Source organism: Trachinotus anak, unplaced genomic scaffold (genome assembly GCF_046630095.1).
Source record: "Trachinotus anak isolate AG129_WGS33_773 ecotype Australia unplaced genomic scaffold, CSIRO_AGI_Tana_v1 ptg000008l, whole genome shotgun sequence".
Taxonomy (NCBI): domain Eukaryota; kingdom Metazoa; phylum Chordata; class Actinopteri; order Carangiformes; family Carangidae; genus Trachinotus; species Trachinotus anak.
This window is the reverse complement of record NW_027273859.1, coordinates 26,907,789-26,933,439: the sequence shown is the minus strand read 5'-3', so window position 1 is coordinate 26,933,439 and position 25,651 is coordinate 26,907,789. Positions and strand designations below refer to the sequence as shown.

At 39.9% G+C, this 25,651-nt stretch overlaps 1 protein-coding gene across 2 annotated transcripts in view; it reads left to right on the top strand.

The window, feature by feature from the left end:
• Positions 1 to 4,567: 4,567 nt before the first annotated feature.
• smarca2 (SWI/SNF related BAF chromatin remodeling complex subunit ATPase 2) overlaps positions 4,568 to 25,651 on the top strand; it is a 54,841-nt gene continuing 33,757 nt past the window's right edge. For both annotated transcript variants that reach the window (XM_071483904.1, XM_071483903.1), the window contains exons 1-16: positions 4,568 to 4,707; positions 6,340 to 6,603; positions 7,132 to 7,261; positions 7,638 to 8,105; positions 9,336 to 9,437; positions 11,380 to 11,632; positions 13,954 to 14,080; positions 14,627 to 14,800; positions 15,135 to 15,308; positions 16,767 to 16,937; positions 18,306 to 18,356; positions 19,432 to 19,562; positions 21,438 to 21,495; positions 21,777 to 21,871; positions 22,371 to 22,518; positions 25,364 to 25,527. In XM_071483904.1, the coding sequence (XP_071340005.1) occupies positions 6,370 to 6,603; positions 7,132 to 7,261; positions 7,638 to 8,105; positions 9,336 to 9,437; positions 11,380 to 11,632; positions 13,954 to 14,080; positions 14,627 to 14,800; positions 15,135 to 15,308; positions 16,767 to 16,937; positions 18,306 to 18,356; positions 19,432 to 19,562; positions 21,438 to 21,495; positions 21,777 to 21,871; positions 22,371 to 22,518; positions 25,364 to 25,527 (2,480 nt within the window). In that variant the 5' untranslated portion in view covers positions 4,568 to 4,707; positions 6,340 to 6,369. The remainder of the gene's footprint in view (positions 4,708 to 6,339; positions 6,604 to 7,131; positions 7,262 to 7,637; positions 8,106 to 9,335; positions 9,438 to 11,379; positions 11,633 to 13,953; positions 14,081 to 14,626; positions 14,801 to 15,134; positions 15,309 to 16,766; positions 16,938 to 18,305; positions 18,357 to 19,431; positions 19,563 to 21,437; positions 21,496 to 21,776; positions 21,872 to 22,370; positions 22,519 to 25,363; positions 25,528 to 25,651) is intronic.

The window sequence follows — 25,651 nt, the reverse complement described above, 5'->3', positions numbered from 1 at the left end:
TAAGCTTTATATTATACAATAGGAGATAAATACCTCAGAGGAGACAAAAGGATCAGGGAGGAAAAACAAAATCTCATATATTATAGGTTTCCCAGCAACACTAAATCAGAGTATGATTGGCCATTTGCTCCAAAGTAACCTAATATTAACCAATTACTAACACCTACTGCAGTTACAGAGTTAGCAGAAAAAACAAAGGACTAGTTTAAGCTGAAGAAAAAAAAAATATATATATTTTAGCTGCTAATATCAATAATTTGCGTGCAATTTGAAAATTGAATGTAAACTGTAACACACCAAACATGGCCTCTTTATTATTGCTGCATGTCTTCATTGTTTAAACAGCCTCTCCATCATCTGACTCAGAAATAAGTGCACCACAATGTAAGCATTGGTTATTCAAATGGGACTCTCAGATAACACAGAGAAAAAGTAAACAGCTGGCTGCCAAATGTGGCTCATGTAAAACTAATTATAACACACCCTCTGTTTGCCCACACCTGTGGATAACAACAGAGTGCGCGCTCAAGTGTGTTTGTGTTTATGTGTCTGTTAATCTATCTGAATGTCTCACTCCTAAATATCATTCAATACAATTATACCATATAATACACAAAGATTAATAAAACACATATGAGGTTTCAACAACTGACAGACTTGAATTATTTTTTAAAGATATGTCAATGCTACTTTTCTGTTTATATTCTTATAATCAAAGATATAAAACTATTTTTGACATTAAGTCTATTTGTGAGATTTTTTGATATTTTCCGAACATTTATTTTTTGTGTTTCAAAATTTGAAAGATGTGTTTGTCTCATTTACAATATGTCAGGAGACAAAAAGCTGATCTATCTCATTGAAAAACTTTCAGTGACATATTGTCACTTGTTGTTTGTCTTGTTTTTTTTATCAATCCTCTACCATTCCTGTCCTAGCATTTATGATTTTGTACATAATTATTATGCTAGGTAGGCCTAAATAAATTTTATAAGATACACAATATTTTTAGGGTGCCATTTAACAGATAAAAATCTGCCTTTTAGGCTAACTCTGGGTCATTTACAATTCTATTGTTTTTTTCAGAATGGTTTTAATCATGATTCTCAGTCATTTACAACATACTGTATGTACAGAAAATTGCTCTATAAATGGACAAAGTTATTTATGCATCAATTATTAAAGTATTATGATAGTGAAATTATTGTTAAGAAAGGAAATCTCACAGAGATTAAAATCTCTTTTGCAAGAGTGACCTGAGAACAAATTATGTACAGTATACACAAGATAACAACAGGAAGAGCCAGCCACACACAGAGCAATCCTCCCACACACAAACACACTAATTAGGCACAGGTATTATTAAAAACACAGCATGCAAAGTCTCTCAGAGTAACGAGTCTCTATCTTCAGTTTGTGTTGCAGTTCAGTTCAGTAGTAAGATTCATAAAAGGGACAAATCTTCCTCAGCTCAGGGTTGGTATGAGTGACTTTTAAAGCCATTACATTTCTGTCTGTTGCTAAAATAATCAATACATTGACTAATTATTTAAACTCTGCTGGAATTAATCAGCATTTAAAAAGTAAAATAACAATGCAAAAAGTGTTCTTCAGTATCATTTCTTAGTACATAGTGTTCTTATCACTACGTTTTCGAGGCATCTTGATTGATACTCAGATTTAAATTATTTCATGTTGCATTTATGGAGAAAATAAAGTAAAAAGGAGAAGAAAGTTGAATACACTGGACCTTCTTTGCATCTGTAAATGGGTGTTCCATTGTTCAGCCCAGCTATTTAAAAACCTCTGAATAAAATGTCACGCCATGATTCACCTGAGCCTTTTCACAGAGGGTTTCAAGGTGAATGGAAGCCACAACCACTACTCCTTTCACTGTCAAATGACTGCGGCCGAGCCCTTTCCTGGCTCGGTGACTCTAAAGGGGGCGGTTTTAACCACAAAGTTAATTATGTTTGTTTATTTGGCTAAAATTTACATTCAGGAACCCTGAGCACATCCTTTCTGGAGACATGTAAGAAAGGGTAGAATTGTTGAAGAGGGGAAGTTAAGATCAAAGTTTAAATTTGCGGCTTTGTTTATGGATCTGTGAGGTATTCAAATGACGTGCTGTCAGGATGGAGAGCTTTGTATGTCTTACAAGGTCATCAAAGTGTCATCGCTAATAGACAGACAGATAGCATTACCAAGTGAAATTAACAGCTGTAAAACACTATATGTTAAGTTTTGAATAATACTGATACTAGATATTTGTTGCTTTTCAGAAATACTGGGGGCTCAATCTAAATATATGCTCATATTTATTGTAAACCCCCCCCCCAAATTAAATTAATTATTACCTTGTTTCAGTCCTAAAATGGGTTGTAGTTGTATGTAATATCTATTTTAGTGTATTTAAATAAGATACACTTGATGCAAATGCAGACAAATTATGATCTGCACTATGTACAAAAAACAAAAAAACAGAATAAACAATATCTCCATTGACTTTAAACAAACAAGTGTCCAGTAAAAACAGCTTTATCTTTTCATAATGAAAACAAAACAAAGCTTCTGATATCAGAACGATGCAAATGGAGCTTGACTGAACCTGTGTATTATTTGCATGACTTGCCTTTGAAACTCCACAATGCTATCATCAGACTTACGAAGTCAGTGTATGTAAATGTGGGCTGGTGCTCAATCACTCTGGGCTTGACATGTTTGTTTAGAGCTCAGATGGCTGTGGCAATTCATTACCTGCCGTGAGCTTCTGTGTTACAGCGTGGAGGCCAGTTTACTGAAGCCACCACTGGTCACTGCCGCCCTCTTGTGTTCACTGCACAGACGAACACTATCCTCCTTAGTTTAAGAAACTGTCCTACGTCTGTAACTTCACCTTTACAAATGCCTTTAGCACTTTGCTTCTACATCATTCTCCAAGTGCAAACATCCAAATATGATGGTCTCTATGACATGTAAGCCACTGGCCTGCGAGTGTAAATTGCTGATACGATAAAGGTTTTCGATAAAGGTTTAGTCGTGGCATAAACTGAATAGTAAGATAGTTTCAGGGTTCTGCATGTGTCTAACAAACATGGATAGAGGAAGTTCTCAGATCCTTTAAGTAAAATATATGCAACTTTTCAAGGTGCATATATCTCTCTTAAATATAGTGGATTGGATGAATAAAGTAATGTCCTCAAGCAAAGCACAAATACTGAACTGTGCAGAGGTTATAGGCACTTTAGTTTCTAGTTTAGATTCTTTTTTCATCAAGCAATACCATCAGGGAGAAATCTGATTCATTCTGCAGCTGGACAACATGCCCAAACACACAGTCAGAGTCATGAAGAACTGTCTTCAGCAACAACAAGAACAAGCAGGTGGTCTGATACCCACAGAGCCCTGATCTCAACATCATGGAGTCAGTCTGGGATCACATGTGGAGACAGAAGACACTGGTATGGACTAAATCCACAGGAGAACCGTGGAACATTGTGCAAGATGCTGGAACAACCTACCTGCTGAGTACCTTGAAAAACCGTGTGCAGGTGTACTGAGGAGAAGTGGTGCTTTTTTAAAAGCAATGGGTGATCACACTAATCACTGATGTGCTTAAAGTTTTTTTCGGTTTATTTGCATGAAGTCAATTCATAATCGTGACATTAATTTTGTTTGTACAGTGCTGTACCTGAACCCTCCGTTATGTTCCGGGTCAAATTGACCCGTCTTAAAGTTTGAAGATCTAGGAAAAATAGTTAAAAGTATTTTTTCAGTATGAAACTTCTTCTGCTTAATTAGTGTAATCAACATATAATATGAAAATGGTTCATCTCTCATATTTGCAACCACCCCCTGCATGTCTATATCAACATTTAAATGTTATGTCTCAATGTTATGTAAAACTATTGTGTTTCATATGTTGATCTTTCAAAAGCAATAAAGTGGTGAAACATTTACATTTTTTTTAATGAAAAACGAGTATCCTAATTGAACCATTACCTGTTAGAGGTAAGGAATACAGTTGCAGTAAATATTGATAGAATAGTTAGTAATGAAATATTCACAGTGCTTGTTGGGATTCTTTTGGTTTCAGACATCTTTTGGATAATTAAACATGCACTGGGTCGATTTGAGCCGGGAACACCAATGCTGTTCCTGACAAATGAACATAACAGGAGGGTTAAATAGTATTTTATGACAATAGGCATGTGACTAACTTTAAATAGCTGTAATGTTAAGCTCAAAAGTAAAAGGAAAAACGAAATAAATAGGATTCAGTTATTTATTGTTAAAAGCAGGAAGAGATTTAGCACATATAGCAGATAAAACATCTTTCCCAGCCACATAAATCACTACGGTGTAACTTTAGCTTCATCACTGTTGCGACTTCTATGTAAAATCTCAGTTTGTTGTAAACTTTTATCGGTGTATTCGTGGTGTTTGCAGTCGCAGCCCCTCAACCTCAAAGCTGCAGCTACACGCCCAAGAAACCAAATAAGATGATTGACGTGTGATGCAGCCAATAACCGTGGAGGTGGGTGGGATTTCCGGTGACATTGACAAATCAATAATGGCGACCAAAAAAAACTTTAGCATGTCAGCAAAACAACACGGAGGGGGAGTGAACTTATGGACAGCAGTCATATTTTCAAGAAAATTATAATATATTCACCTAACTGTGAGCAGTTTCAGTTCAGCCGAAAGGTAATTTGACTAACGGTGCTACGTTTTTGATAAATGCTGGCATGTATCAACTCAGGGTTGTGCTAACGGTCCAAACTTTCTGACAGGACACGGCTCCGTAGCTAGAGTCTAAACTAGAGCTAGCAGGCTTGTTGCTAGGCTAGCTAGCGCCAGCTAGCTGTTAGCCAAGTTCCCCGACGATCGAGCAAAACAAAACGCTTAAAAACGTCCATATTGTTTGTTCTGTGAAACTTGGTGCTGCTACTGTTAACATTAAAGTTTATTCTTGTCTCTACAAATGCCACCAAGGTCATGTCAGGAGCTTGACTTTCGCCTAAAGTTTGATTTTTGTAGTCATATCCGTGATGGCCACCAGTTTTGGGGAAGCCATGATCAGTCAGAGTTGGTTGCACAGAACTGAACTGTGCAGGGATTGACAGACAGCAACGATATCACGCTAAAGCTAGCTCACTTATACCATGTAAATAGCCCCATTTATTCCGTGTTGTAGAGGTAAAGAGACATCTGTTTTATTGCTGCAAGTTCAATACTGTGGGTTTTTTTTTTGGTTTTTAAAAAAAATCAAAATAGGGGGACGGGTTGAGCATTTACAATAGTCATTAGTAATAACGATACCGATGCTGTAAACTAAATACATATATGTACGTATTTTATGTGTAATGTCAGGTGAGACAAAGAGGAGCAGCTGCATTTTGCAGGAGTCCCATGCAGGGTGAGGTTTGACAGCAGAAAGTAAAAGATAGACAGTTTCTAGTTTAACAGAGAAAAGCGGTCAGTCAGGCTGATTCTACATTGGAGGGTAATTTGAACATTAAAATTGCAGCTCTGTGTCTCCAAATGTTTTAGGCACTAAAAGTAAACTGATAATCCTTTTAAAAACAGTACCACATATAGTTTTATTTATCAGTCAACTTCATGCAGGTTGCAGGAAAAAAGCATCAAGTGATTGATAAGAATCTTAATATCTGAAGTGCCTAAAACTGTAATGTATATGTTATGGTTTAATAGTCATGTTGCTGTTCTGGTTTAAAATTATACTTGAAAACGAGTTAATGTATTTTTACAGGAAAATCAATGAAACCATGTGGGAAGTTTTGGCCTTTATGAAGAATGAGAATGGGTGATAGCATGCAACCAAGGTCATTTGCAGTATATGGCACACATCTTAACCACTAGGCCACAAGGACAGGCCCTGATTTATGTGTTCTTAAAATGGTAGATTAAAAAAATAAAAAATAAAAAATTGATTTATTAAAATAAAATATGTTAAATATTTTTATACAAATTCCAATCCAACCCAATGCAGATATTTTAACAGTATAGTGGTTGAAATGAAAACATACATGAAGGAAACTTCTGTGCAATAAAGAGTGTGTGGTTTTTATAGATTTTTAATTTTTTTATTTATTTATTTGTATTTTATTTAATAATTATTTTTCAGTATTTTAAGCATCAGTTAACTTCTTTATGTCATACATGAAATGCTGCTAAAAAAGAAAAGTACAGGCGAACAGCAGTTCAAATATATAAATGATATAATAACAATATTAATAATATTAAGATTAATTGTTGAATTGGACTTGTATTGTTTGTGTGGCATCAGAATCATGATCTTGCTTTTCTTCCCTGAAGCTGTCTGGTGTCCCTCCAGCAGTTCAGTAGATGTCCACCCCCTCAGACACATCAGGTGGTATGTCCCATCCTGGCCCTTCTCCAGGGGCAGGTCTGTCGCCAGGGCCCATCTTGGGCCCCAGCCCTGGACCGGACCCCTCACCAGGCTCTGTTCACAGTATGATGGGACCCAGTCCTGGACCTGGAACACCCAATGCACCTCATGGCTTGCAGGGCCAGGGGCAAAGTGATTACTCTCAGGACGGAATGTATCCTATGCACAAGGTAGAGTGAGCCGACTGATGGTATCACTGCTGCATATGCCGCTCAAATATCAAGATTTAGGTAGAGTTTATCTGCCAGAAAGTAAGAACAAGCTCCTTTGTCTTTTCACTCTATTTCTTTCAAGATATATTTTGTGTTTTAAATTTTTTTATGTCATGTGTTTATGACAAAAATCATTGATTTTTGTCTCTTGTCATTTGTTGAAATCACAAACAAGATAAAATGTGTGGATCCTTCAAGTGTCAGTATATATATTGTATCTTTTGCTCTGTACAATGTTTTTTATGACAGACTATTTCCACCACAGTCTTCAGTTCCAGGCTTAGAGGTGTTAAAAATGAGTTTTGAGGGAACGTGCTATACAGTGCATTCAGAAAGTTTTCAGACCCCTTTACTCTTTTCACTTTTTTTTTAGCATAAGGATGCAACATAACAAAATGTGACAAAATTGAAGGGGTCTGAATACTTTCCGAGCGAACTGTATATGATGAATGAGTTTGAATCTTAAATAATTTTTTCTATTTTCAGCCCATGGAGGGGATGAATGACAAGACAATGGCAGACGCGATGCACTTTGGTCACATGAAAGGTGTGGGGATGAGATCTCTGCATAGCGGGATGGGGCCTCCACAGAGTCCCATGGACCAGCACAGCCAAGGTATTGGTTTGTTTTTAAAGCTAAAAGCAGTGGGCTGACTCTTCTATCAGTTTGAGATTGTAATAAGGAAAATTTTTTGCTCAGTAGAACCAAATTGTAATTATTTCTCGTTATTTTAATATCTTTCAGAGTCATACTTTCCAAGTCATTAACAAGAAAATATGCAGATTAACATTTTGAACAAATAGCCCAGTCTTGTTTGAGAATAATATATATTTAATGCTTCTCTGTCTTGTTAATAATCTTGTGATCCCTTTGAATTATTGTATATATATTATCTCTTAAATAGGTTCCGACTCCCAGGTTGGGAACCACTTCTTTAAAGGTAGTAGTGTGAATATTGGGTAAAATTAAAAGTCCTTCCTGTCCTCTATAGGATACATGTCTCCTCATCCATCCCCCATGGGTGTCCATGAGCATGCTTCTAGCCCCATGTCAGGAGGTGGAGGAGCTGGGGGACCCACGCCGCCCCACATGCCTCCCTCACAGTCAGGCCCCATGATCCCCATGGATCCCCAGGGAGGGATGGCCAACATGCCAAACATGTCCAACATGTCCACCATGTCCAACATGGCCCAGCAGGGACGGGGACCCTCTGCTTTCAGCCCGGTCCAGCTGCAGCAGCTCAGAGCTCAGATCCTCGCCTACAAGATCCTGGGCCGCGGGCAACCCCTGCCTGAAAACCTCCAGCTGGCTGTTCAGGGCAAGAGGAGCCTACCCACAATGCAACAGCAGCACCAACAGCAGCAACAACAACAACAGCAACAGCAGCAACAACAGCAGCAACAGCAGCAACAGCAGCAGCAGCCGGCACCGAGTGCAAGTCCTTACAGCAGGCCTCCAGGTAGGAGGATACAGTTTAACAGTGATACAAACTGATTCGTTATGAGGTCTGATCCACAGACCTGAACACACTTGTCGCTTTGATGTGAGCCAGGCCACCTCAAAATACGGATTTGGAGTCGATGTCTTAGTGTGGCTTCAATCTGACCAAAGAGCATGAACACCTGTAATATAACCTGACAGCTGGTGTAATGTGGTATGAACAATGTGTCAGTGTGCATTGAAACAATGTCTGTAACCACAGCTGGAGACTGGATAAATTCAAGCTTTTAAAATCCAAAGTAATTTTCAGGTGTCAGAGATGTTTTTCATGGTCAAAGAAAAGTTGAAGATATATGTATTTTTAAACTCATATATCTCTAAATGTGTGTTTGTGGTGTTTTCTGCTAATATTAAGAAAAGTGATATCTGCCAGAAAGTGTCAAAATCCATTGATATAAATGAAATGATGTTGTTTGTGTTGTTACAAATTCATTTCTATGTAGGTGATCAGTATCACAGTGGATGTCTGTTGCATCCTAAAACCAGAGATGATTAAAATCTTATATTTTTGCAGATTTCTATCATATAGTTTTTATATTGCTATTATTATTTTGTTGCAGATGACCTAAAAGGTGACATAAAGGTTTTTCCACCCTGAAAAATGATAAAGTAAACATAAATATTTGTTTCTTGGGAGGCTTTTAAACTGTCGAATGGGAAGTTACTGAACACTGATACAGATTGTTGGGTATATGGAGCCTCAATTCAAAACATTTTGGGCCTGCAACTAATTAATTATTTTCATCATTAGTTAATCTGCCGATCATGAGTAATTGTCTACAAAATGTCAGAAAATAGGGAAAAATGTCCATCACAGTTTCCTAGAACCCAGAATGACATTTTCAAAAAATTAGTTTTGTCTGACCAACAGTGCAAAACTTCAGTTTATTCATCTTACAGTGACATTCAACAGAGAAAAGCAGCAAATCCTAACATTTTGAGAATCGGGAACTGTTTTATTTTTAAAAAATTATTATTTTTAGTTGATTAACGAACCAGATAACAGCTGAACAAGATAGTAGATACACTTTCGTCAGACTGTAACTATCATCCCATCACAGGCTCATTTTATCTCTTTAAGTCGCAAATTATATGTAGGAGTAATCTTGCTGTAGAGATTGAAAATGCAGCCGTGGTGCACATAGAAAGACAGAAGAATAATAAAAGAAATCTTTTATCTTGTTGAAAGGTATGGCAATGGCACCTATAGGTGGACCCCAGTCAAGCCCCTGCCCAACACCGGCCATGCAGGGCCACAATCAGAGTACAGGACCCAAGCCTTGGCCTGATGGTAAGTAGTGTGTTAGTCTTCATCTCAGACTAGTTGAGCTGTAGAATGAACCATATGTTTGGACTAAAGCCACAGTGAGCTGCGTTAATGTTGACCTTTTCATTCCACACATAATAATCCAGTGTGGAAGTGAAAGGTTTGAGATTGATGTCCAGCTTCGATGTGTAGCCTTGCATCAGATTTTCAATGCAGTTTGAGGGACAGTTCGGACCTGGTGCCTAAGTTTGGCAAGGAAAACTGGTTTGAGACCAGTACCAACACTTTTCTGGGCTGACCAACTAAAACTTTCTGACTGTCATTTTTAAAAGAATGTGCATAAAAGGTTCATAATCAACATTGAAATGTTTGGATGCCAGTGTAGGCTCACAAAACCCGGAGCAACACTTGTAAACAGTCGATGTAGTGTGCCATTTGTTGTTGTGCTTGGCGCTAGTGTTGCTGGGAAAGCAGGGACATATACTGACGTTAACAGGGACGTAATAACATGGCTCTATGGTGGAAAAGTAAACTGGTCCTTGGAAAGTTCGCAAATTGAACCAGCAGCATCAGCACCAACCCAGAACTAACACCTGTGTTTGTGTTGGTGGAGAGGACACTAAAGTGAATTCTTTGAGGCTGCATGGGATAGAGTAGACAGATACCGCAATACAAGGTTGACTTAAAATGCAGTGTAATACATTGGTTTTGAAGGTGCAGCATTATCTTCTGCTGCTAAGAGAGAAATCTACCTTGAAACACAATTTTCATATGTTGCTGGTCAACAGTAATTTTCTCTCAAAGCCAGAAAGAAGTGAGAAGCCAGACTATGTCAGTGAACAAAACACAAATCCTGACTGGGAGACAATACAATACAGCAACAACACCCACAGTAATTTTATGGAAATTTAGGCAAAATATTATAATGAATACATTTTATAGTGAAATAAATTCCCAGTAGGATGAGACGTCGAAGTCTGCAAGTCTAAAAAAATCTCTTTTGCTTTGCCATAGAGGCAGCTCCCTCCAGTTTTTTATTCTATTGGTGGCATTAAAAATTCATTCTTTGATTTCCAAGCTTTTGAAGCAAGTTTTTGTTTTTTTTAATGTATATTTTTTAAACATTAGACCTCATGCCAGGGGTCTCTGGTGGCAGGATCATAGCGTTCATTAATATTAAAGGGTTGATCGACCTCAAACAGAGTTTTATTCACCACCCACTCCTCTGTAGCTCTCAGTGCATCAAAGTTCACCCACACATACAAACAGAGAACACAGGCGTTGCTCAGCTCTGCATCAGTCTCAAGTCGTATTATCTTGGTAGTTTTGGTAAATCTTGTACTTTGCAAGTTGCTCAGCCGTCTTTAGTGATTCATAATAATTTATATGAATCTATATGAAAGAGAAGGCTTGGCAGTGTGGGACAAATATATGCATTCTCTGTTTAGAGGCTTAAGTCATAACCATAATTTAAACGCACCACTTTTTTACAGTTTCTACCATACAAGTATAAGCACAGGATAACGGTGCACTAAACAAACATCTGTCAACAAATGTTAAGAGAAAGTCAGAAATAATAGTCGATTCATAATAATAATAATAATTATTATTATTATAATATTAATAATAATACAATAATACAAAACTCCAAGTTCCAAAAAGAAAAAATCTTGATTCCCAATGACGCCAACGAATAAATACAAAATAAGAGAAAGTGAAAACAGCAACAGGTCCTGGAGGGGTCTCTGTGAATGTGAATCTGTAAATCTTGTCCCAGATGAGGGACCAGAGTCACAGGCATTCAGAGGCATCTGGGTTTAGATTAAGGAGTGACCTTGGAGTGTCAGTGAAAAGGGGGGGGGGCTCTGCTTAACATGCACTTAATAATAATTTATTGTGATCACGTCTCCATCAACCCGCCAGACTGAGAACTGACCCAGTAACATACAGAGTCTTTGGTCTCCAGCTCAGGGTGGTGACAATCAAGCCAACGCTCAGAAGCACCTCACCCCTGCCTCCAGTGGACGCCCGTCCCCCGCTCCACCTCAGGCCACTGCTGTGCCAGCTGGGCCCATGCCAGGCAGTTCGGTGACCCCTCAGCCTCCCGGGCAGCAGGTGTCCCCCATGCTCCAGATGCAGCAGAAGCAGAACCGTGTCACACCGATCCAGAAGCCCCAGGGCTTGGACCCAGTGGGGATCCTGCAGGAGAGAGAGTACAGGTATTTACAAATATCACAGAAGGATCATTCTGTTCAGGAGCAGAGGATTCATATCAAAGGACGTCAGGTGATTTTGATGACAAACAGAAAAGTGTTTTCTCCACCTTTTCGAAGCTCATTATGGGGTAAAACTTCTCCTTCCCTCCTGTTTTAAAAAAGACTGCATCCACCGTCATACACCACAAACACACATGAAACACTACCTTTCTAAAAGTCACAGAGTGAGTTGCAAGGTAAACTCCTTCTTTTCTGGAGCTCAGTAACAAGAGTGAGTATAAAGGTGATTTTCTATATTAAGATTAGGGCTGGGGGAAATGAACATCACGATTATTTCAAACTCTTACCTCGATTACTTTGGTGCTCATCCGTCTCTCTATTCTTGAGCCATGCACTCTTCACATTGGCCAGGGTGATTGTGCTCCAAGTGATTAAACTAATTGGTGCTGTTACCTTTGGTTTCTGAAGTTGTTTTTTTGCAGTGTCTGCAGTTGACTTCTTCTTGTTTGGTGTCAACTTCACTGAAGACAGAAGACAGAATATACAGCATTCTTCTCGTGTTGAGGATGAGTCTTTGTTGTTTGAGTGGATGCAGACTGATGTTAGCTGGATGAGGTTGAGGCACGTGACTGAATGCGAGGTAGTATATTTATTAAGGGAGCAGTTAATGAATGCACACATTTGGGAAAGTATATACAGATTTAACCGACACAAGCAAGTTTTAAATGTCAGTTAATTGAGATCCAGCTGCTTCACATGCTTCAGGTGTGCAAACAGAGAGACTTGCACATACAGAATACTGCAGTTGTTTTGTAGAGAATTTCATCTTTTTAATGGAGTCTGATACATTTTTTCATTAACTTTATGGCTCGAAGTAAATATGTGAGTGGAGATACTAGAAAGAGATGTGTGGGTCACACACAGACACACACACACATGCTGGAGGTGCAGGAGCACAGAGGGACCTCCTGGGCACTGTAGCTTCAAATTGATGTTACTCAGACTATATCTGTGAGGGAAGTGTTACAGACATTTTGCCAGGTTCTTTCCAGTCAGACTGATGACAGAAAATCGACTCAGGGTCCTGATAGAAAAGATGACTGACACATTTCCAAAGTGAATTACAGGGTTAAGAATTACATGTCTTACCTGTGTTGGACCACCTGTAGCTGTTGGTTAAGGGTCTGAGCATCTAAAATGTGCACAGCTCACTGTTAACCCCTGTGGATTCAACCCACACACTGTCTCATTATCTGAAAACAGCTCACAGGCCTTAATCTCACTCTGAATTTAAGGTTTGTTTGATGATCTCTGTTCACTCTCGAGAAGCTGTTGTGGTCAAGATATTCTTAGAGACGAGAGAGAGCTGACCTCTCTTCACCTTGTCTGTCTTATTAGGCCATCTCAACACGCAGCCCCTCTGTGAAACTGTCAGTAAAACAGCAACATCTCTAGTACTAACTTTAATAATTTATTAATAAACATCTGACAGTTGTATAATTGAAACGATAATGTCAGAAGTTATAAATTATTAGACGCTGTTCCCTGGGGTTAGGATGAGGTAAACTGTATGAGAGTGTTACAAAATATACACTGTTAAATGTCTGGGTACAGACTGTCTGCTCTCCTGAATGAGTCCTGGGCGAGACAAAGTCAATGTCTCACAGTGTTCTTGCATCATAAAGTCAGGACAGAAAATATAGAAGATGTGTTTTAAGATCTGTATGAATATCAGCCTTCAGAAACTTGGACTCGCACTCACAGTTCCCATTAAGTGTAGCTACAGAGACAGCAGGTGACACTTGGTACGGCGGGTAACCAAAGTTAAAAGGAGCCCTGTAAAGTGGCTATTGTATCCATACTTTACTGAAAATGCAATAAAGTCTTTAAAGTTACTGAATAATTGCATCACTGTACAGTAGATTTATTTTTCTAATGTAAAATAAATGATTCTGATCCTGATGAGGATACTGGAAACTTTCATAATGCTGCTGATTCTGATCAGGCCACGGATCTGATCTATGACTCTTCAGCAACAATTAGCCAGTTAATCAATTCAGTCATTTGTCTGGTCGCCACAGTAAAATTTTACAAGTTGCCATGTTGCTATCTTGCATTACTTTGTGACACAGCCATAAATAGTCGTACTGATTCAACTGACAGCAGCCTGACTCTTCTGTTCTGTTTTATATCATGATAATTAAAATATCTTTAATTATCCCATTTTAAGGCATCACTTTGAGCTGTAGGAAATTGTGACGGATGTTTTATTGACTAATCAATCAAAAAATGAAAATATTCAATGTCCTCGTAACATTCCTCAGATTGCAGGCTCGGATCGCACATCGCATCCAGGAACTGGAGAGTCTGCCGGGCTCCCTGCCCCCTGACCTGAGGACTAAAGCCACAGTGGAGCTGAAGGCGCTGCGTCTGCTCAACTTCCAGCGGCAGGTACATAACAGCCGCCGTGTTTCATGTTCAGTGTGACTGCAGAAATGACATGCTATATAGTTATATTGCTAAATGAGTGCAGTACGTTTACTATTGACTCATGCTCATTGAATCTACACTAGTTGTTAGTTTTCTGCCCAGAGTTGATTCTTTATGGACTATTTTAGGACAGGTTGAGGTCATTATTTTTTCTTCATGATAATGAGGTTTGAACAAATTAGACAAATACTGAAACGGTAGAGTTGGGGCAGATAGAGCAAAATAGTCATTTCACTTCAGTTGGATTAGATTTTGTTTTTGGATTACCAGCCTCCCCAGGTGTAATAATATTTGTTACACAGTAATATCTTTTATGAAATACACCAGCAACCTGTCAGTAATGTAATGCTAAGTTTTAAGTCATTTTTTATTGAGCAGTTTAAGGCCATGAGAAAAGTATGATGCCTCATAAGCTGCAGATTTGCAGTTGTTTACTGTTCACATACAGAGTTTTGACAGTATCAGTAAACCTACAAACTGAATTTGATGTGAACTCTCTGTCTCCAGCTGAGACAGGATGTGGTGGCGTGTATGAGGCGCGACACAACCCTGGAGACAGCCCTCAACTCCAAGGCCTACAGGCGCAGCAAGCGGCAGACGCTGAGGGAGGCGCGCATGACTGAGAAGCTGGAGAAGCAGCAGAAGCTGGAGCAGGAGAAGAAGCGCAGACAGAAACATCAGGTGAGCCACACTGTCTCACTCTCAGTGTGTTTTTCAACACAAATTCCCCCTTCAGAAACACGCTCTGTCATGATAATTGAGATTTTTTGTGATTTTTGTGATAATTGAGATTCTGTTACTTTGAACTGATGGTTAAAAAAGAAAACTTCACCATTTGTTTTCTTTAAGCTGAGATGAGGAAGAAACAATTTGAGAAAGCTGAAAACAGTCTCTGCATGTTGACATGAATCCGTCTGAAGTGGATGACAAAATGACAAAGAAAGTAGAGTCTGACAACGCAGCGCCTAATGATTTTTCTTGTGTTGTCAACATCGTGTTTATACTTGTTTTTCAGGAATATCTCAACAGCATCCTCCAGCATGCTAAGGACTTCAAAGAGTATCACCGCTCAGTTTCTGGCAAAATCCAGAAACTCACCAGAGCCATCGCCAACTGGCACACCAACACCGAGCGGGAGCAGAAGAAGGAGACTGAGAGGATCGAGAAGGAGAGGATGAGGAGGCTCATGGTAAGAACCTGAAAATGATATAAAGGTGTGACAGTCTTCGTGGCTGTCTCTGCTTTTCAAAATAGATCTAACACAAAATGAAATCAGAAATCTGTTTCCACCCTGGGTTTATTTTTGAGTTTTGTTCTGAATGAATTTGCAGCGTTGTCCCCAGATTAACTGACCACATACAGTCAGGTGCAGTGTGTCACAGCACAGGCTGTTCTGGTAGAATCTGTTTTCATTACCATGAATAAGAACTGTACCAGCTACAAACAGGCCACAACATACCCAGAATGCCTTGTTTGTCAACAGGAGGAAAAAGATTTAGATCTAACATGAACCCTGGTGAGCTCGGCCTACCTCCCTCATTTGGTCCACCTAAATACTTTAGACTGACTCATTGTATAAGAACTGCCCTCTGGAGGACGGTAAACCACTTGATGATGATAATAATAATAATAATAATAATAATAATAATAATAATAATAATAATAATGATAACTGTATTAGTTGTGATTACTGATTTAAAGGCCAAACAAAACAATCTGTCACTCTTCACATATATATGTATATACTTGAATACGAATGTACCAATCCTGGTATCAGGGCTGATACCAAATATAATTATCAATCAATACCATCAATATTAACAAATCAATGTCATTTTTTTATTTCTGTTTCTATTTTTTTATTTCTGTTTCTATTTTGAACGGATCAGGATTATTCCATAATGTGTAAGGTCATGTTAGACGATAACTACACATCACTGTGGAGATTTTCATACAGAAACTTTTTTATGAGCCTGTGCAAAATTTATTTACACCGATGAGCCAGAAAATCATGATTAGCCCTGCATAATATGCTGTTGATCCTTAGTGGTGTCCGGCAGCAGTCTGATAAAGTGGAGGTGGAGCCGCCACAGTTCAGACTCGCTCCTGTGCATTCTCCAGAACCCTGTCACTGGTTCATGGTTTATTCCTCCTCGCTGTCGCTAATAACAGTTTGGCCTCTGACAAAGTTGCTCAGGGGCCTGTTACTCCAAGAGAAAATCGACTGATCCTGCTTAATACGTCCCATATGTTGACGTGTCCGTATTATTAATGAAGCAGGAGGTTCATAAAATTATGATGTTATTTTCTGACAGTAAAGAGAATGAATATGGCTGCTGGTGTGAACTTTATCTGATAAAATACAGCAAGTATGAGCGACAGACAGTGTGTTGAACTCTTATTTCACAGTCAGAGTTCATGAGCTGAATGTGACTATGAGAGTGACTAGAAAACAGTGTTTAATGTGGAGGTATTGAAAACTGATCCATTAATTAAGGTTATTATTTGCACCAACACTGATCTGGTTAGCACACTAGAGCTGCACTCATCATATTAAGTGTAGACTGAATGAATGTTTTCAATCTGTAGGTGATATTTTGGTGTTTTCCTCACCATTAACCTCCTGTCACCATCACCCCTCTCTCAGGCAGAAGATGAGGAAGGCTACCGAAAACTAATTGATCAAAAGAAAGATAAGCGTCTGGCCTACCTGCTGCAGCAGACGGATGAATATGTGGCCAACCTCACCACCCTGGTGTATGAGCACAAAGCTGCCCAAGCTGCCAAGGAGAAGAAGAGGAGGAAGAAGAAAAAGAAGGTAGGAAGAGAAATGTTCAAGTAATGATTTTGTGTTTTTCTATTCAGTACTTCATCTTTCCTACATTAGATGTAAAACTTCAAAAACGTAGTTTTATTATGGCTCCACACTGCGCCGGTGACAGCGAGAGCTGGAGGCATTATGTGTTTGTCTTGCCGTCTGTCTGTCCCATTCTCATGAACCTAATATCTCAGTAACGCCCTGGGAGTATTTCTCTGGGACTCATGGATGAACTGATTAGATTTTGGTGGTCAAAGGTCAAGGTTAGGTTTTTTTAGCCATTACTCAAGACTTCACACATAAATTATGAAAAAATTTCAACGGTTAATCTTATCTTATATTACTTTAAATAAACAGGGGTGTGATCTGAAACTAGTCTGATGGTAGATGGTAAATTTAGTTTTATAGACCTTGGCTGATGCAGTAAATTATAAAAAAACTTGTTGGTGTTCATGAAGTTTCAGTGTGACTGAGTCCAAATCTTGAAATGCAGTCAATCCAACCCTCCCTCTGAGCACAGACAACAGTTCAGCTGTGGCAAGACTTATTCTTTATAATCACCCCAATATCATCCTCCATTATTGTGTTTTTTTCAAAATGACAGCATGGTTATTGCCCTGCATCACTAGCTTGGCAATCTGGCTGGCTTGTCTTGTTTTTGTAACTGTCCTAACAGTCATCAGCTGCCTCCATCCTCAGCCTGACTTTCAGACGTTTGGGGTCAATGTCTTTCCATCTATGGCTTGTTGGAAAGCTTTACTGCAATGAGTTGTCAACCCTTCTGTCCTCTGCTCCCTGTGTGAGGGCAGGCGTTAAGACACACAGACACAGAAAGCAGAGGAGATGACGTGACTGTAAATGACAGCAAAACGCAGAAACTCCGATGGACATGGTTGGCTGAGAGTTCAGGCCACCCCACAAAATTTCACACCTTGCGTCAGAGAGGAAGAACTAAGCAGGTGTCATCTTTGACTGAACGGACACCTGCAGACTCTCAGCCATTCACTACACTGGGTCTGACAGTGATGATGGTCCTTTGAAAAGTCCTCTTCTGTAACCACATACTGTGCTGCCTCCCTTTTACAATGATGATTCTGGAAATGGCATCTAAGAAAATGATGTCAGTGAAATAGAGGGTAAACAGGGTACCTCAGATGACCGTTAATAATCCTGTTGAGCTCCTGAACCACTATACGAAGGAGGAGTGGGCCAAAAACATGCCATTAAAAGCAATGGAAACCACCCATCACAGAGCCACTATTACTGAGATTTTACTTAATGCTTGTGTGAGTTCTACCTTGAACATGCCCTGAAGAAAAACATTTACAACGTGTCAGCTGAATGGCTCTTTATGTGTTTGATGTACAGAGGGTGGATGGAGATGGTGAAGGCACCAGTGCCATTGGACCTGATGGAGAGGTAAGCTACAGTGCTTTACTGTATGTTATTTTGTTTCCCCGCTCTGGTCACTTAACTTTGTGTACCTGTTATGTAGCTGTCTGAGGCGTCTGCTTAAAGCAGCTATAATCAACGGCGAATCAAAGGAGGAGGTGAAAAAACTGTGAAAGGTTTTGCCTTTAGTGATAAACCTACACAGATTTATCACCTGAATCTGCAGCTCCCCTCGGCTTAAAGCGTATTTGAAGTTTCACGTTTCTATCTAAATTCACCGCTGGATCTCAGGCCATAAATTTGCCCTCTGTGGATGTTTACATTGTAATAATGATATTTATTGCTCTCCTGTTTTCACTGATACTTGCAATTTGGCTGCTGTGAAACCAAACCTGCACGCTACCCCCTACTTTCCTTAAAATGAGCTCTGACAGAAATAAAAAAGAAATAATAATGTGAACAACAAATCAGACAAACAGTGATTATCCTTTCAGAGGGAAGCTGGACGCTGAGTGATACTCATCCTGAAGCGAATCAGACATCCTGTAAATAAAGCTATAAAACAAAACAGAAATCTGCAGCGTTTGTTCTCATTCACAGCTTCCAACTGCTTTTAATTACGTCCTCCTCCTCTGTCTCCTGTCAGAAGGAAATACACCTTGAAGGCCAATTATGTAGGAAACAATATCCCAGTGGTTGTTAATCTTTAAAGGGACCTTTGAGAGTCCCAAATGTTGGACTGTAATGAAGGTGGTGGTGATTGGTTTGGAACTGGGATTTATTATGCCTCCTTTATTTTCTGGTCCCATTTAAATATGTGAGTCAGTGAAGCAAGGACAAAACTTTTAATTTTAATTCAGATTCAGAAAATGCCCAGGGGCTATTCTGTGAATATGTGTGTCCCTCAGAGAACCAGGGTTACACAAGTTATTGAATGTTTTATCATCACAATAATTTAATTACAGTCGAAGTTATTATCCACTCCCCACCTGGTACCTAAACTTGTATATGTGCAGCCATAAAAATGGGAAGAAATCTGTAGTCACTGATGAAATGAAGATATCATGGTTGATTTTCATTAACGCACACGTTTGTCCTGCAGCCCATGGATGAGAGCAGCCAAATGAGCGAGCTGCCAGTCAAAGTGATTCAGACGGAGACTGGGAAGGTCTTGCAGGGAACAGATGCTCCCAAATCCAGCCAGCTGGAGGCTTGGCTTGAGATGAACCCTGGGTGAGGAGGCACATTATTGCACAGTTACCTAGTTGCTAGCTACCTAGTTGTGCACTGCTACTAATGCTTGAAACAAAATGCTCATTCCTTTCCTTAAAGTGATGGTTTGGCTTATTTGTTATGGGGTTGTGTGAGGTAGTCATGCATAATCAGTGTGCTACCTGCAATAGTTTCAGATCAGCGTGCTGCCAGTTTAGGGAAGCAGCAGGAGCTCTGGCTCAGAAGCAGAGCGATGTGCTGCTGTGGATTGGGTCAGCAGAAAAAACATATTTTAGCCCTGAAAATATTCTAAATTAAGCAAACTTTTAAACAGATATTGGAATTTTTCAGTGGAGGTCTAAAAGAGATATCAGATGTCGTCTTTTAAAAGTGTCTTTTCTGATGGCCCCGTGCACAGCAGCACCTCACTGCTAGTGTGCCGTGTTCTCTGCTGCCTCTCCTAACTGGCAGTGCACTGATCTGAATCTACTGCAGGTAACACACTGACTGAGCACGACTACCTCACCCAACCCCACATCAATTAACCCAAACTATCACTTTAATTTGTGGATGTAAGCCTTAAACAGACATATAAGTGAGTCAAAACTGATAGACCTAAAATGAAATGCTCACAGTCATGAGACCAGGATCTCTTCTGAGAGGTATCTCTGTATAGGTCTTCTTCTCAATGGCAACCTATTGACCCGTAACCTGGAACTTCCCAGAACCTCAATCTGTGAGAACCTGTAGGGTCCTGGTTCTAGGCTCTGCCTTGATTCCTCCTGAATGTGCCAGGTGTACGTCACTGAGGAGGCAACAGTGGGACCAACAGCGGTGCTTTTACGTGGTGTTTTGTAGGCAAGTGTGCAGAGTGAAATGCAGCTCAGGGAATAAAAACAATGAAACAAGTGGCGCTACTTTAGATTCTTTAACATTTGCATGTAATTACTTTTAAATGTCAGTATCATTAGATTTATGGAAGGGCCCCACCTGCAGAGGGAAGTCGGCAGAGTGGGGAGTGCTCCCACACAGCACAGCTCACCAGCTCTCCACAGTCAGGTGCTTCTGCCCTGAATTATGCACCAGCAGCTGCCAGCCCTGCTCTCTCTCTCTCTCTCTCTCTCTCTCTCTCTCTCTCTCTCTCTCTCTCTCTCTCTCTCTCTCTCTCTCTCTCTCTATCTCTCTCTCTCTCTCTATCTATCTATCTCTCTATCTATCTATCTATCTATCTATCTATCTATCTATCTATCTATCTATCTCTCTCTCTATCTCTCTCTATCTCTCTCTCTCTATCTATCTATCCATCTATCTGCTCCACACCTTCAAAAAAAAACAAAAACATCCTGCTTCCTAAATTGATCCAAAATTAGAAGCGAGGGAAGTGATGGTGAAGAGAGTGTGGGGGAGGAAATAATGTCTGAACTTTTCATTTTCTTCAAGAGAAAATAAAGTGACTGTCCCTCTACTTAATGTAAAAAAATACTCACTTCTGGAAATGTTTTTTTAAGTGTTTTTAAAAAAAACAAAAAAAAACCATGACCTGAAGTTTACTGGGAAATGTAATTTAACACTCCCCACACTGTACCAAAATGTAGGTTCAGGAATCGGCCTCCAAAGCAGAACCCGTGACAGCAGCTACACTTACTTTATGACTGCTTCATGCCTTTAAACAATGTGTGGTCTGCTAAGGTTGAGTGAGATTTCAATCAGTTGCCATCCCTAAAAATGTAATAAAACTTCCTCCCTGCCTGTATTGGGCCCCGCTGCTTGTTGCAGGATAAATTCGTTATTGTTTTGTTTCTGTGTGATAGACAGACATGAACCAGCCTATTGTAACTGTACTGTGTAATTCTCCCTTGTTTTCCTCTTCCTGGCGGCTCCACCTTTGAAAACCAGGTATGAAGTGGCCCCGCGGTCAGACAGCGAGGAGAGCGGCTCCGAGTTTGAGGAGGAGGTCAGTGACTTTCTCATTAATGAACTCCAGCAGTGGAGGATTTGAGATCGGCCTGCAAATTCTTTAAATCATGCAAATGTGGTTAAATGGGATTTAGAGAACACCCCAGTCAGACTGACTCCCCACATCCAGCAGGGGGCTGTAGCTGTATGCACTTCAGTAATCCTACCTCTGTTGTTTAGTTTTATCCACATCAGAGCTTCTTCTGTGATCTCTCTCTGTGTTATTATTATTCTATTACGTCTGCACTCAGCCGTGTGTTATCAACTTTCTCTTATAAGGAGGAAGAGGAAGCGGCCAAGGCAGAAACTGAGGAGAAGATAATCGATGCCAATGGAGATGAAGTGACTGTGAAGGCTGCCAAGCACATCATCGAGTATACTATTCCTTCCTTTTACTCGGCAGGGTTTGCATCAGTTAGAGACAAAGATAAGAGAAGGAATTTAATGTCCAGTTCTAAAAAGTTTAGTGTTTTGTAATGGAGTTTTTTTGTTGTTTTTTTTAAACCAAAGTTTTCTGACATTACAGGTTGAAACTATTTCAAACAAACTCAGAAACTCATTTCGGTATAAATGAGTCAAACTTCTAGGCGCTTAGATTTAAAGAAGAGAGGTACAACTGACTAACTAACTAACTAAATAAATAAATAAATAAAGCCTGAGTAGTCTTTCCACTGAATCTGGACTTTTCACCAGGGACCCTTAGTGAGGAGCTGAGGCTGTCTTCAGGCTGTGCTCCCGGCGCCAGCAAAGGCTTGAAACTGATCATTAAAACCAACTCTGAAGAGTTCAGTACAGTTTGGGTGAGAGGGGTTTCAAATGCTCTTTCTCTTTCTTATTTTTATTATTATCTTTTTACATCAATCCCACTCGTAGGTCGGCCAAGCAGGATGTGGATGATGAGTACAGTGTTCCCGCTGGAGAAACCAGCTCCCAGTCATACTACGGTGTGGCCCACGCCGTCATTGAGAGGGTGGAGAAGCAGTCGTCACTGCTGATCAACGGCATGCTCAAACAGTACCAGGTACACACATGCACACACACTGCACAGTGCACCTGCAGTCCCTCTTATGTTGTAGACATCTGCAGCAGCTTTCACTGCTCACATTTGATTGCTTATTAATTTTTATCCACTATGTTTTAACTTAGTTTCAGATGAACGTTTATCACCTGCTGAACAGCCGCTTAAATACAAGAAGCAAACACCTTCACATTTTCATTTTCACTTATTATTTCTTATTGTTGTTTTTTGTTTTGAATGATGAATTGTCCTAGACATAATCACCGAGACTTTTTCAAACAGCAGCTGCATTTCAACACATGACAGTAAATGAACAAACAGAACAGAGGTGACTGTAATGGTAAAGCTGAAATGATGATGATGATCAACAGCTTATATGGATCAAACACCTGGGACAAAATCATTATTATAGTAATCATGTAGTCCACTTACAGTGTTCATTTTGACACCACAGAGGGAGAACTCTTGTAGCCTCTTACTGTCAGCTGTTACTTACTTTCTGCCTTGTTTGTTTGAGGTTTTTTGGGGCCACAGTGTCTGACAACTTTCCTACCTTTCCAGTTTTATGCCGAACAACATTGTGCCACATTTTGAAACTGTGTCTGAGGGTTTTGGAAGCATTTCCTTCATCAGTCTGATGAATCAAATATGTCGTTGTTGTTGTTGATGAATTTGGTTTAACCTCAGCAGTTGGAAATGTGTGAATACCACCACCAGGAACCTTGCTGGAGCCAGCAGAGCTTTTCAGTCATTGTTGGACGGCTTGTGTTGGTCCTGGCTGCTCAGTGTGGTCCTGCACAGGAATCACCACACAAGTCTGATTAGTCAAGATTATTCCTGACTTATTCTTTGCCATGATTTTGAATTCATGTTATGTTTTTGTGCATGATTTTTTGTGTGTCTTTGTGTGTGTTCCTTGTTGAAAGGTCATTATTCTGTATTCAATGAGGTTAATTAGTAAGTGATAAGCTCTTATCAATTTGGCTACAAGAGACAAATTAATAAATATAAATAATTGATAAGGCAACAGGTTTGATAATCACTTATTATTGTAACAAAAACAGTTTTTAAAGCGGAACATTTTCTGGTTTGAACTTCTCCAATGTGAGAAGTTAAAAGGCAGCCCTGCATTTAGACAGTGGCAGTGGTTGTGTTGGTGCAGGGGAGTTGTTTGAGGTGCTGGTAAGAAGTCCTGCCAGAGCAACAGATTTAAAGGCGTATGAAACACTGAGGCACTGCATGCGTGACCAGCACAGCACGCCCTGCTGAATGATGTCACGTTATGTTGCAGCAAAAGTTGAGCCTGGTTCGTCTTTTCTGTTTGTGTTTTCAGAATGTGACCTTTGTCTTCTTTGAGAGTGAAATGTTGAGCTGCTGTTTGGACAAAAACAACATTTAATCAGTTGGTCAATAAAGTAACAGGCAGGTTAGCTGATTACTGTTGCACCTCTGCAGACATCCTTAAGTTTATGATCTTCAGTAGCAGCGGAGAACATCACATCGACGTTAGCCTCCTCTCCTTTGTAATGATGTGTGTGAGATTGTGTGAGTGTTTGTGTTAATTTGGACCTTCAGACTCTTAATGAGCCGTGGAAACAGGAACAGGACCCACCTCAGTCCCTGTCGGTTCTCATCATGCAGGGTTCCTGAATATTCCTGTGCAGTGGGGACGAGCTATCAGTTGTCGTGCGTTTAGTTGTGGATGGAGGGCTTGACCGAACATAACTGCTGCTAGGCAACCATTTTCTCAATCATTTTAGTCAGGCTTAAAGACTGACTGCTCATAAGGACACAACCACATTGTTTTCCAGTATGCCACTGTCATCTCATCTCTGCTGTAGCAAGTGGGGATGGCAGGGAAAGATAGTATATTACCAGAGATAGAAAACTGGCAATTGGTTGCGGCTCACATTTTCTTTCTTCCAAACAGGTTGCAGTGCTAGCACTCCTCTGATTTATGGTGTGCCAGACTTTAAATGAGGTGGTGGCAGCTCCCTGGGGAAATTGGAGCGATTTCCACTGTCCAATAATTGGATCAACCGTCTGCAGCAACAACAGGAATCTGTGCATCAAAGCTGATCTGTCAACAAGAGTTTACAGAAGCTTTAAAATACTTTTGTGGGACAATTTTGAGTTTATTATTTCTTCTTTATTGTACCCACAGCCAGTCTTTTCCTCTGGGATTAGCTCTGCTGTCAGGTGTTTTGTTAACTATGCAGGTAACTAATTGGTTTGCAGCCCCCCCTGCCCTCTTCCTGTTGCTCCATTCTTTCCGTTGCTGATTGTTTTCGCTATGGGCGAGCTACTCACTCAGTAACATAGTTGATATTTTTCATCTGTGCCTGAGTCATTTGGGACGTAAAATGCCACAGTGGCAGTGAGATCAAAGTGCATTTTGGAAAACGCGCTTTGAAAAGCATCAAATTAACTTGTTCAGGCGTATTTTTAATGGTTTGTTCTATTACATGTAGAGTGGCTGGAGAAAAACACTTAAAACTTTGACTTATTTTCAGGCAGTTTTTTCCTTTTAGACCTTTAAAGCTTAAAGTGACAGGATAGATTTAATAAGAAAGAGCAGAGCATGACATGACATCACACCTGTTCTGGTTGTATCTGATGTGTCTTAGCCACCTGAACTCATTTGTCATACTTTACTTTAAAACAGTGTAAACTTTTGTCTCTTTGAAATGCAGGGTGTAATTTTCCCTGGCATGTCACTGCTCAGAGTGTTGTCTTTTATGTATAGTGGAGAAGGAATAATACATCAAACTGTTGGAAAGAAATGAAGGGAGGAATGATGTTTTCTGTGCAAGCATGTCTTTACTCTTTATTTGTGTGTGTCATCTAGATCCAGGGGCTGGAGTGGATGGTGTCCCTGTACAACAACAATCTAAACGGCATCCTGGCTGATGAGATGGGCCTCGGCAAAACCATCCAAACCATTGCCCTCATCACCTACCTGATGGAGCACAAGAGGCTCAACGGTCCCTATCTCATCATCGTCCCGCTCTCGTCAGTACTTCTCTCCTGGCATTGATCATGGCTCTCATCACTCTGTGTCATGACAACCTAAAATGTTTTCGGCAAGGGTCCAACGTGCACATTGTTTGAAAGTACTCTAGCAATTAGATTTAGA